At 42.0% G+C, this 12,043-nt stretch overlaps 1 protein-coding gene across 3 annotated transcripts in view; it reads right to left on the reverse strand.

Annotated features, from left to right (window-relative positions):
* Positions 1-586: 586 nt before the first annotated feature.
* Positions 587-12,043, reverse strand: part of Rhobtb3 (Rho related BTB domain containing 3) — a 55,014-nt gene continuing 43,557 nt past the window's right edge. For all 3 annotated transcript variants that reach the window (XM_085676923.2, XM_085676924.2, XM_048424562.3), the window contains exons 11-12: positions 9,694-9,790; positions 587-3,815 (exon numbers count right to left, since the gene is read on the reverse strand). In XM_085676923.2, coding sequence (XP_085533049.1) covers positions 3,700-3,815; positions 9,694-9,790 — 213 coding nt within the window. In that variant the 3' untranslated portion in view covers positions 587-3,699. The remainder of the gene's footprint in view (positions 3,816-9,693; positions 9,791-12,043) is intronic.

Genomic DNA, 12,043 nt, shown 5'->3' on the forward strand with positions numbered 1-12,043 from the left:
AGAAGGCAGGCCTGGCTTACCAAAGTCCTTGCTGGGAAGGTGTGTACCAGGCCTTCTATAGGCCATAGAGACCTTGTAGGAATTTGTGTTCCTAGATCAGGTTTCTGTTAGGAGCATAACACAGGTACTGTGAGGCCCTTGGTGAGCTCAGCAGGCTCCTCAGGCAGTTCTTCTGCGGAGGGCCTTCAACACACACTACACAACACGGCCTCATGCTCTCCCCTCTCTGGGCTGCTCAGGCCTAGGAAGCTGTACATTCTCATTCCTCTACTACATAGAACAGCTCTCCACCCCATAAACTCTCGGGCCCAGTCCATGCTCGAAACTGCATGTTCTGTGCTAAATAATTATGAAAATACTCTTTTGGACAGAGGCCTTGCTAGGAAGCTATTTTATCCTTTAAGCAGATATGAGAGGTGGCACCGTCTTCTCATATCTACAAGTACAATACCAGCAACGCCCAGAACTTTCTACATAATACGAATTGTCTATAAAACATAACTGTGCTTGAGAAATTTGATATTCCCAAAATCATTTCAGCATTCAACATCCAAAGTAAAAATAACTATGAACACTTCATTAAACCTGTTTTTGTAAAAAATGGTTTATTTGTTATAAAATATTAAATACTAAAGCTAAAAACATATAAATTCAGGTCAGGCTATATTAAAATACATACATACCCTTTGCAAAATCTGATTAAAAGTTGAATTAAACAAGATGCTTTAAATAAAATAATTATTGAAGACATATTAAACCTAATTGGTTATATCAGTGTAGTATCATTGGTAAAATTACAGTTGAAAAATTTGGCCATCTTGGAAGTCAAACCCATCTGATTCCTCAGTCTGCCAGTATCATGAGGAAGCCTCAGTATGACTCACACAGGGGTGGGCGTCAGTCACCAGCCAGTGCTCTCTATTAGAATCCAGTCCCCTGTAGTAGAACAGGGAGAAAGTAGCCAGTAGCATACAAGGGATACTTAATATGATGCAAACCTGGTCCTGAAAGAAGGGGCCTTACTTCTACTACTCAGTATCCTCTAACTAAAATGCGTGGTAAATATACTGAAGCAGAAAATTTGCATACAGCCATCTAGAAATAATCCTTTGATTGGAAAACAACCCTGAAAGCCAGCATGAATTTAATCATGATCATTTTAAGTATTTGAAACTTCTCGTTACTTTCAATTGGGTGAATTCCACAGTACTGAGGGGTCTGCATTCAAATGTGCTTAAGAACTCACGTCTATTCTGCCCCAGTCACTGTCACAAGTAGTGGGGAAACACTCGAGACCTCGCGTTTCCAAACTCAGCTCCCACTCAGGAGAGCACCCTAGAGGAACTAGCTAAATGTCAACATAGTATTTCCGAGAAAATGCTTTGTTTCTCAACTCCTATTTTTCAATTTCCTAAGCTTTTAGAATTTTAGTTGCTGTGATCAGCAGAGGGTGAGTATGTGCGTTCAAGTATCAAAGGGCTACCATTGGGACTACCATCGCACAGGACCTTCTAGGTACCGTTGCACTAACTCTTCTTTACAATGCTAAGCCACCAAGCAGGATTTGCCAATGGGTGTGTAACTTAAAATGCAAAACCCAAAATGCATTCCCATAATCTTCATTGACACAGCACAATGAAAATGAGCGTTCTCTGGGATCTAGCTGCAGGAGCTTTTCCCCTTTACTCTAACAGCATTGGTATGCATAGAAGAGTTTCCCGTATGCCACCCTAACACTACAGGATGAGACTGCTGAATCAAACTTTTGGAAAGTTGGAAAAATATGCATCCTAAAATCACTGGAAATTAGGACACTAGATCCCAGTGCTAAATTACAGATGCCATGTTAGCACTGAACAGCAATCTGTACTGTCCATGCCCAAGCTGTGCGCATTCTGCAGAATCATTTCTGCAAGCACGCGATATAAGAGAACTAATTGGCCTTCCCAGGCCACAATGTTTCTCCATTTAGCAGGCCTGATTTACATCCTTTTTTTTTTTTTTAAAAAAAACAAAAAAACAAAAAAACCTTCTTAGGTGGCTTTGCTATTTCATACCAGATGGCCTTTCATTCCCTGGAAAGAACTCAATTCAAGTCACTGGTATCCTAATCTTAAGGGATACATTTAAAAGAAAGAATACTTAAGCTTTTGTCCCCAAATCTCTAGAAGGCACATTGTCCTGTGATCATCTCTAAAACTTTATTTGGTCAGCCTACTCACTCAGTCTTATCAACTTCCTGGCTTTACATATTGATCAAGAAAGTATTGTTCTGGGATGGAGCTAGAAGTGAGTTAGTGTCCCAAAGTCAGCCAAAAGTATTTCTTACTGCCAGGAGAGGTCACTGCGGAGGCACTAGGCGACACAAATGTCCCCAAAGGTGGGCATCTCCACTCTGCTCTCCCAGCGTCCACAACTTGTTCACAACTCTTCGGCTGCTCACTCTTTGGAGTGAGGTTTGAATAAGAAAAAAAGCATTTTAATGACCTCATCTAGCTGTGATGCAGGCAAGGAGCCCAGTCCTGCCTCAACTCGATGTGCCATGCTTCCTTTGTTCAAGCCCACAGGAGGCCTGCCCCTTTCTCCAGGGAGACAGAGGAGAAGTGGATGGGGAGGGGGATAGATGGGAGTTGAGGGAGGGAGTGGGAGGTTAGGAAGGAGAGGAAAATGTGGTTGATATGTAAAATAAGTAAAAAAAAACAATTAAATAAAACAAAATTTTTTAAAAAAGGCATGTTCAGACAGGCATGGTGGCATATGCCTTTAATCCCAGCACTCCAGAGGCAGAGGCAGGCAGATTTCTGTAGGTTCAAGGCCAGTCTAGTCTACAAAGCAAGTTCCAGGACAGCTAGGGCTGTTACACAGAGAAAACCCTGTCTGAGAGAGAGAGAGAGAGAGAGAGAGAGAGAGAGAGAGAGAGAGAGAGAGAGAGAAAGAAAGAGAAAGAGAGAGAGAGAAAAACAGCATTTTCCCTCAATAGGAATTTTGGGGAGCCAATGCAAAGTGAAAACACGGGACTCTTCTTTCAAACCTTTTAAAGAATTTAACAATGTACTAGCAGAGCCCTAAACAAATGCCAGGCCTTTCTAAGTGTGGGAGCTGCAGAATCCAGAAGGTTACACTCCAGTAACTGCTAGCCCTAATTGGGTTTGTGGCCGACTGGCAAGCAGATGTGGTTGCATGGACCAGATTGGGCAGCTGTTCTTCATTATATCGATTCAAACATGCCTACTGAACTGGAACCAGCTGGTGTGTGATTGACAGATGGCAAATTCCTATTCCTAAAACTTCACGCTGCACTCCCCCACATTCACAGCTACACTTGGCTTTTAAGTGGCCCTTATTTTAGCAGAGCAATCAGTCCGAGATGATGAAATTTTTGTATTTCATCATGATATTTTTTAAAATTAAACATCTCTTAATGAGGAGAAGTTTAATGCTATTAAAGCAATGGGGCACCTAGAGGAGAAGCCACTGTCCAAGAGTTTTATATTCTGGGCGAAGCATTAAAGTCTGCAGACGACTGTGCTCCTTTAAGACCATCGCAGTTCTTCACAGCTAGCTAACAAGAAGCTATATGGTGTTTTTTTTTAAAATGCCATACTGATTCAATTACAAGAATTTTACTGGAACCCAGAGGTATCCATTCTTCATAACAGTAAAAAAAAAAAAAAGTGTATCTATACACAAAAGCTCAGGTCACATGACTAAACAGCGACATTTCCGGGAGTGGATATACTTCCTGTACTCTGCCAACTGCTTCAAGTATATGTTTGACGGCCATCTGTGCTTTTCAACAAAACTTCGTTCTTCCACTGAAATTTTAAGGGAAAAAAGTTAATTACATATATTTTATTTATTTATTCTGTCAAGATGAAATACAAACATTTGATTGTTAAGTGACAGAGCACCCTTATATCCCCCACCCTTCCAGAATCAGTCAGAATCTGGATAAAAGCAGCCATCAGGATTTACAGCACTATGCGGTTAGTGCTGACGTACACTGCTCCCGCAGGTGGTATTTGGCTGCTTCCAAACTTTTCTCCTTCAATACAATGTTTGCTTTCACTGGAGATAACAAATCCATTTTTCTTTGTGGATAAGCTGACCTTCCACACTCTATAAACTCGCCCTGACTCTTCCCCTCCAGTCATGCACCAGCTAACCTACTCACTCCCCATGGTATTCCCTGCTCCGTAGTCTACTGTACTGCGAGTTCCTGGTCTTCGGGCTCCTCTAGCCCCCTGTACACCATGCACTCTGGATTCACTTCCATAGAAACCTGACCAGTCCGGCCCTCACCCTAAGCTTAGCTCCACCCAGAGTCTACAAATCTATGACTTGTTGGGCTTGAATTTCTGAGCTTCCCACTTCCTATAAACGTTGCCTGCACTGGTAGGGAGACCCCTCTTTAGTCAGCATTTAAGAATTTCACTGTTGCAACCCCAGGCTTCATCCTGCCTCAGGCACACCTAGTACTTTAAACATTTATGGGTCTGGGAATCCCTCCCTTCTGTTTGATTCCTCCACCTGCTGTTCAGCTTCATGGGCACGTGGATTAACAAGGCCCTAGTTGTACGATCTAAATGACAGTAAAAAAGCTGCCTGGTCAGGGGAGTCAGTTCATTGTTTCATGAGGAAGCAAAGGTGAATGACGTGGCATTGTAATGACAGAACTCCAAACAGCATGTGGTGGCATACGCCTTTAATCCCAGAACTTGGGGAGAAGAGGCAGGCAGTTTTTGTGAGCTCCAAACCAGCTTGGTTAACACGGTGAGTTCCAGGACAGCCATGGCTACAGAGTGAGACCCTGTCTCAAACACAAACAAACAAACTCAAAATCAAAACAACAAAACTAGAACCCCAGAAAAAAAAAAACGTGACTACAGATGAGTTTTGGCAGCCAGTAAAAAACAGGACCGAAACATTACTTCATAAAACATGGACCCAAACACTGCTTCATAAAAACATACCGCAATACTTAGCTAAATTAAACCTATCATGAGAAAAGGGAATTCACCAACATCAAGGGTCAAATTTTCCTGTATGTTGCTACATATCTTCTTAAGTGTCTAGTGTAGGACTGGAGAGATGGCTCAGAGGTTGAGAGAGAGAGAGCACTTCTTGCTCTTTGAGAGGACCCGGGTTCAATTCCCAGTACCAACATGGCAGATGTCTGTAACTCCAAGATTTGACACTCTCACACAGACATACATGCAGACAAATCACCAATGCACATAAAGTAAAAATAAATAAGTTATATAAAAATCCCAGTCTGTTTAACACTAAGGTGGAATGAGTCGATTTCTAAATAACTTTGGAGAAATAAAGTTTCACCGGGCACTTGGAAGGCAGAGGCAGGAAGGTTAGGAGTTCAAACCTCTGCTGTAAAGCAAAGCATGAGCCAACCCAAGAGCTGTTTTTAAGACGAGAAGCAAAGGAAAGGAGCGCTATCGAGAGAAAACAAGCGTAGGATTCTGGAGAGAGCTGGAGAGCTTCCAAAGCTGACAGCTGACAGCTCCACAGGGGAGCTGTTGAGGGGATGGCAGGAGCTGCCAAACCCAAGCGGGTGGCTGGGTATACAATCACCGAAAGGGGAAAAGACTCCAGCCCTTTGGAAAGGACATGTCCCCTTTGGTGGGCAGCCACTTCTTAGTTCCAGGCTTTCCTAGAAGGAAGGCAGACCCAGGGTATCCAACTCTTTCAGATTTTCCCCTGAAGATTTTAATTGGAAGTACTATAAAAACAACATTTTAAATGGTTGCTGAAAAAAATAAACCCTGGTAGACTTGAGTCGAGTCAGAGGTTGTCCGTTCATAACTACTGATTTAGCATATTTCATAATTCTCTGCATGCTCAGAAATCTGATGCCCTCTTCTGGCTTCCAGGGGTACTGCATTCAAGTCAGGCATTTATATGTAGGTAAAATACACATAAAATAAATAAATCTATTTTTAAACATATCTGGCTGAGTATATACAGTCAAAGACCACTGCTACGACCACTCATTCCTGTGTATTTAATTCTATACTGATGTGGGGTTGGACTGTTTTACTTTGTTTTTAATTTCAGAAAACTATTTAACTTGGGTAATGATACATTTTGGGGGGTTGTTGAATCAGGGTGATATAGACAAATGCAAAGAGTCTGAGGCTCTTTTCACAGCTGATCCCCCAGTCTTCAGTACCTTCACTGACTAGTAAATGTCTCTAGAGACAGCCTAGTTCACTAATCAGATCATATAGGAGGGAAAGAACACAGGTAACAATGGGGTTCAGGAAAGCTGCTGGGATTCTCAGGATTTTGGATAACCTCTTCTGGTATATTTTGAGTGGTTAGCTGTAGAAATTCTTATGGTCTGTCCTGTTTTTTCCTCTGTCTTTTTGGAATCACCTGTCTTTCTCTGCATTGCATGTTCTCTTGGAGGGAACTGTATCTGAGTTTTCCCAGTCCTGAAACTGCTCTGGTTGTTTCTGGATTTCTCCTCATTGCCACCAAAGCAGCCACTCTAATCCCAACTCTGCTCTCCTGCCCCACAGGGGTGACTCCTACTCTAGCCTTGTCACCTCGCGAAGATTTTACTCTTCTACTGCCCACATACACTCTCTTTTATTCTGAGTTTAATAGTCAGTTTCTTCTCCCTGAAGCAGGCTGGGAATTGTATGACCATTGGTATAAATCTTGTATTGTATGTAAATGATTTCAGCTCTGTGGGACTTAAGGAAAATAAAACACAATGGATCAAGCCTGCAACATTGCTTCCACGGGGACTAATAAATTCCCAACATTTCCCAACAGCGCTCTCTCTCTCTCATCCTTTCCCCACAAACACCAACTGGACAAGAGAGTGACCTGGTTGCAGGAGGCCCTGGGTGTACTTACTGCTGACAGGCTGTGTTCATAGCACACTGTACTGGTGTGTCATCTGTATTTTAATAAATAAAGCTTGCCTGAAGATCAGAGAGTGAGACAGCCATACTGGTCAGCCACACAGACCCAGCAGTGGTGGCACACATCTCTAATCCCAGTAGGCACACTAGTTTCCCATAGAAGCCCAACGGTAGGGGAGCATGCCTTTAAATCCAGCACCAGAGAGGAATGTAAACCAAGATGAGACAGGAACTAACTCTCTTTTCAGTCTGAAGATTTCATAGAGGTAAGAGCTCTTTAGTGGCTTGACTGCTTTGTTTTTCTGATCTTCAGGTTGAACCCTAATATCTGTCTCTGAATTCTTACTAACCACGCTACAACACACAATGTTACATGTGTTATCTAGAGGTCCCACATTGAAACACCCCACAACTCTGCAGAAGTGCAGTGAGTGCCTGCAGGGTAAAGGCAAAGGCGCAGGGTACCCACATGGTCTCTGAAGGTTCTGGGTGATTATGAAGAATACTTGAAATTCTGCGTTTATTTCTGCTGTCTAAATGAACTGAGTAGTTACTGGAAAATTTTCATGGTTTTGAGGAATATGGGAGCCAGTGAGATGTTAAAATGACTCCATAACAGTGAAAACCAGTCTGTGGTTTGTATATCTGAAGTAATTGGCCCTAAGATTATCTAAAAAACTAAAAATGTCCCACATATAAAACAGAAACAAAATGATACTTATTGCACAGAAAAGAAATTATTATGCCACGTTTGTGCTCTTTTGTTTCTTGTCTGAATTTTAGAAGTTGAGGTGGATTCTCTTGATAATTTTTTAAAAGAGCAAAGACAACTGAGGGAGGGCGCCAAACGGCTGCCCACAGTCTGTTTTAAAGGAAGCATAGACACTGATCTGCAGTTGTGCATCTTCTGAGATCCAACAGGTCTGTGTGCAATGTAATCATTAGGTGCCCTGCCTGAGGGCTGAAGAGAAAGAGACACAGGGAGAAGTCAGTGTGTATTTGGTTCATGATAAGAAAGGAAAAGGTTTTCATGTGAGCATCTTGCACTGGAGTGCAGTTAGAGATGCCATTGAGGAGACCATACATTATCTAGAACCAGACTTCCATGGTCTTTACTGGGCTCAGGCAAAGCTTTGACAGGTTATTGGAAGGGAGACCTTGGCATAAGCTATTTTTGGTTTCAGAGCTCAGCCTCTGGGGCCTTGAGTCAGTTACACACCCCTGCAGTCAGCTAGCTCAGTTTCCTGGATGCTCTTATCAAAAGTAAGGGAAGCACACTTCATTAACTATAGCTAAGATTGTAGCCTGTCTTTTATACAAAGTACCTAATCTTAGACCTTGCTGTTGCCTGTCTGAATAAGAATCATAAAAGAATGGTGTAGAGAGCTGTTTTGAACTACTCCAAATTGAGTGTGTTCTTGGTTCAGATACGCACATCTGCCACACACCCTCACCAGAACCATTTTCACTTCCATGCTTTCCTGCCAGAATGTACGATCCACTCTCACACCAGGAGCAACAATAAGCCCCCGTTAAGACTACTTAACAGGGTAGTCCCAGTACTAGGAAACTGAGAAATATGTTTGCATTCATTGCCCATACTAGTAAATTTATACTTGAAACACTGAAGGCCATTTTTAGCTGCTCTACAATTTTTCTTTGAAATATTATTCAAATACATCGTGGATTTTATTAAAACACTCAAAATAACTTTTCCTGACTATAGTAGAAATTTTTGACTAATACTAATTCTATTAATGTTCTTATGAGTATATACTGAGAAACACATGAGGGTACATGTGGCTTTTCTTTTAATTTATTCTAAATAGACAGACATGGAAGCATGGAGGTATGAAGAAAATCATCAATTTCACATGCCTCGCACAGCATTCTGATCACTGTTTGCTTCCTTTACTATGTGAATGTTTAACTCATGAAATTTCCTTTCTTATTCATGTCCAAGAGCACACAGAAATATCGACATCACAATATAAAACATTTTGCAAAGTTAGAAAGGCTGATAGTCCTTGTCCATTACTCATTTTCGCTTTGCTCCGATTCTGTTGGTCTGATTGCCTACTCTGATGAACACTCCACCTTTGTGTTCTTTCCTATTACACAGTTTTATGAATCTCACTCTGTGATTGTTTGCTGTGTAGCATAGATTGGCCTTGAACTCAGGATTCTATTGCCTCTTCTTTCCAAGTGCAGGGATTATATACTTGAACTACCATGCCTGGTTGACCCATCTTAATCCTTACCATTTACTTTACTTTAAAATTATAGTATAATTACTTTCAGTTGGCAAGATGCTTAATATTTGGTCAATAAAAAACTGTTATTACAAAGTTCCTATGTAATATACACATATAGATTCTCTAAGTATTATAGATGACATATTATAATAATCAATATTTGTATTTCTATGAAAGGAAAGCATTTTAAACATATAATTCTGCTGCTGACTGACTCAAGTAACTAAAACTAAGGTCTCATTTATCACAGCCAAATGGCATGTGAGGACACTCTTCACCACCCTAACTCTCCTACCAGAAAAAAACAATTAAAAATGAATGAGTACTGTAAAATAATCATTGGAACACTTCTTGTGTAACAGGTCAGATTGCTCACGCAACACAGGTGACTGTAGGTGAAAGTGTCCTCAGTCACACAGCAGGACTGAAAAGACATGTAGGACACTTCATTTGTGTTTTTATGTCAAAGCGACCTTTTATTAATTATATCTCGAGCCTCAAACGAAGGCCATACCATTTTCATTTCAAAGCAGAAATTAGCAATCTACCTGAAAGATCTTGAAATTCAGGCTTCTGGCTGAATATGAGGTAGTTGGTGGCGATGAAGTGAAGCAGCCAGGTTGAAAGGCAGTCAGAGTGGTGAAACTACAAGGAAATGAAAAGGAAACAATGTCGTAATCTGTTCTCTGGGGGCGAGGTCGGAGGCCACACCCATGGGTGTGTCCCGTAAGCACTGCAGTGTTTGGTAGCATTATAAACACATTCTCGTCATAAATAGGAATGTAAGTTTAATCGAATATGACAGCAAGTGAAACCTGATTAGTTATTCAGGGCTTCCATGAGAGCGGAGATAACGAACCACCCCCTAAGCCAGAAGAAGCCAATCGGGGAAGCACACATCTCTGGTACGGTACGTGACAGAGTGGATGATGGATGAAAATATAGGACCCACGGCAGAGAGCAGGGCTGAGGGTGGGGAGGGGCAGAAGCGAGGGACCACTGCAACCGCTCTCCTCTAGGAGAGGACGAACCGTGTGGTAGCACAGTGATGGGAAATTTGGATCTGAAAAGCTACTGGGGAGCTTAACTCTGCGAAGATAGGAACGGGGAGGACATACCCAATTCTGACCAAACTGGGACTCTCAAACCTTCCAAGAGGAAGCTGGTATGTTTCTGTTGCTATGCTAAACACTTACGACAATCACATTATAAACAGGGAAGGTACAGCTCTAGAAGTTTCCATCCATAGCTGCCTAGCATCTTTCCTTTGAACCTGCAGTAGCAGAACAAGGCAAGCATCTTAGGCAGAGAAAAACTGTCTGCCTCAGGTTGGGAAGGAAATGAGAGGAAGAGGGAGGGGAGGGGTTTCCTACAATCCCCTTCAAGGGCACTCTCTTAAAGACATGAAGATCAGAGGCATGTGTGTGCACAACACACACACGCACACACACACACATACACTTAATAGTTAAAAAAATTTTATATACCTTGAACAAGTTTCCCTCTTGTTGACATGTTTACATCCTGAATTCCTTTATTTTTATGTTATTTAATTTATTTGGAAATAGGGTCTCATTTATCCCTGGCCAACCCCACCCTTACTGTGTGGAAAAGGATGATGTTGAATGAGCAGTTCTTCTGCCTCTACCTCTGGAATACCGGGATTCTGACTGTGCCCCTGCTGGAGATAGAGCCCAGGGCCTCCCGCTACTAACCAACTCTGTTTGTTTTTAGTGGATCCTCTTCAGACTCTGCTAACATCTTTTATACTGTATAGCCCTATTTGTGAGTAGGCAGGAGTGCATCCCACGTGGTCACTTCTTACTGGCTTAAGGCACCTTCCACAACTGCCCATGTGTTTGCTTCTCTATCAACAAGGTCTTCCAATTTGTCTTCCCCATTACTAGCTGCTGTATGTGGAGGCTGCACTTTAGTCTCCCGGCCACCCAGACCCGAATAACACAAAACTCTATTAACTACAACACTGGTTAGCCAATAGCTAGGGCATATTCCTAGCTAGCTCTTATATCTTAAATTAACCCATTTCTATTAATCTACATACCACCACAAGGCTGTGGCCTACCAGTAAGTTTCCAGTGTCTTTCTCCTTCAGCAGTTATGTGTCATCTCCAAATCTGCCTTCTTTCTCCCTGCATTCAGTTTATTTTTCCTGCCTAGGTCTATTCTGCCATGCCACCGGCCCAAATAGCTTCTTTATTAACCAATGGTAATAGAATATATTCACAGCATACAAAGAGGAATCCTACATTAAGCTGCTGATGCTCCTTAGTTTTCCACCTGAAGTTTGAAAGTTTATCATATCTACCCTAAGTTTTATTGTTTCTGCTCAAACCTAAAAAAATGTTTATTTTATTATATGTGTATGGGTGTTTTATCTGCATGTGTATCTGTATATCACATGTATGTCTGGTGCCCACAGAGGCCAATGAAGGTTTCAGGTGCCCTGGTACTAGAGTTACAGAGACCTCTACGTGGCCATTTGGGCACTGGGAACCAAACCTGAGTCTAACCTCTGCATGAAGAGGAGAAGCTCCTAATGCTGAGCTACCTCTCCAGTCACAGCTTCTCACAACAGATTTGTGCAAATTGCACGTGTTTTCTAGAATTCGTAGTAGCTACTTTTTAACAGAGAGATCCTGGGCAAGGAAAATGGCAGGAGCCAGTGCAGCAATCTTACACTTTACATTTTGCTAGATTCCTAACACAGCAAGACATGCCAGCCAACTCAACCAAAGCTGGCACCATACGACGGAGTGGTGAAAACAAGCTCATGAGATGAATGAATAGATGAAGTAGTAGCTCCAGTGACTACGTCACTCGGTGTATACAGCCTCGTCCTGCTATTCTCCTTACAGTAACTACGTCATCCGGTATATA

This window comes from Myodes glareolus, chromosome 15, assembly GCF_982192425.1.
Source record: "Myodes glareolus chromosome 15, mMyoGla1.1, whole genome shotgun sequence".
Taxonomy (NCBI): domain Eukaryota; kingdom Metazoa; phylum Chordata; class Mammalia; order Rodentia; family Cricetidae; genus Myodes; species Myodes glareolus.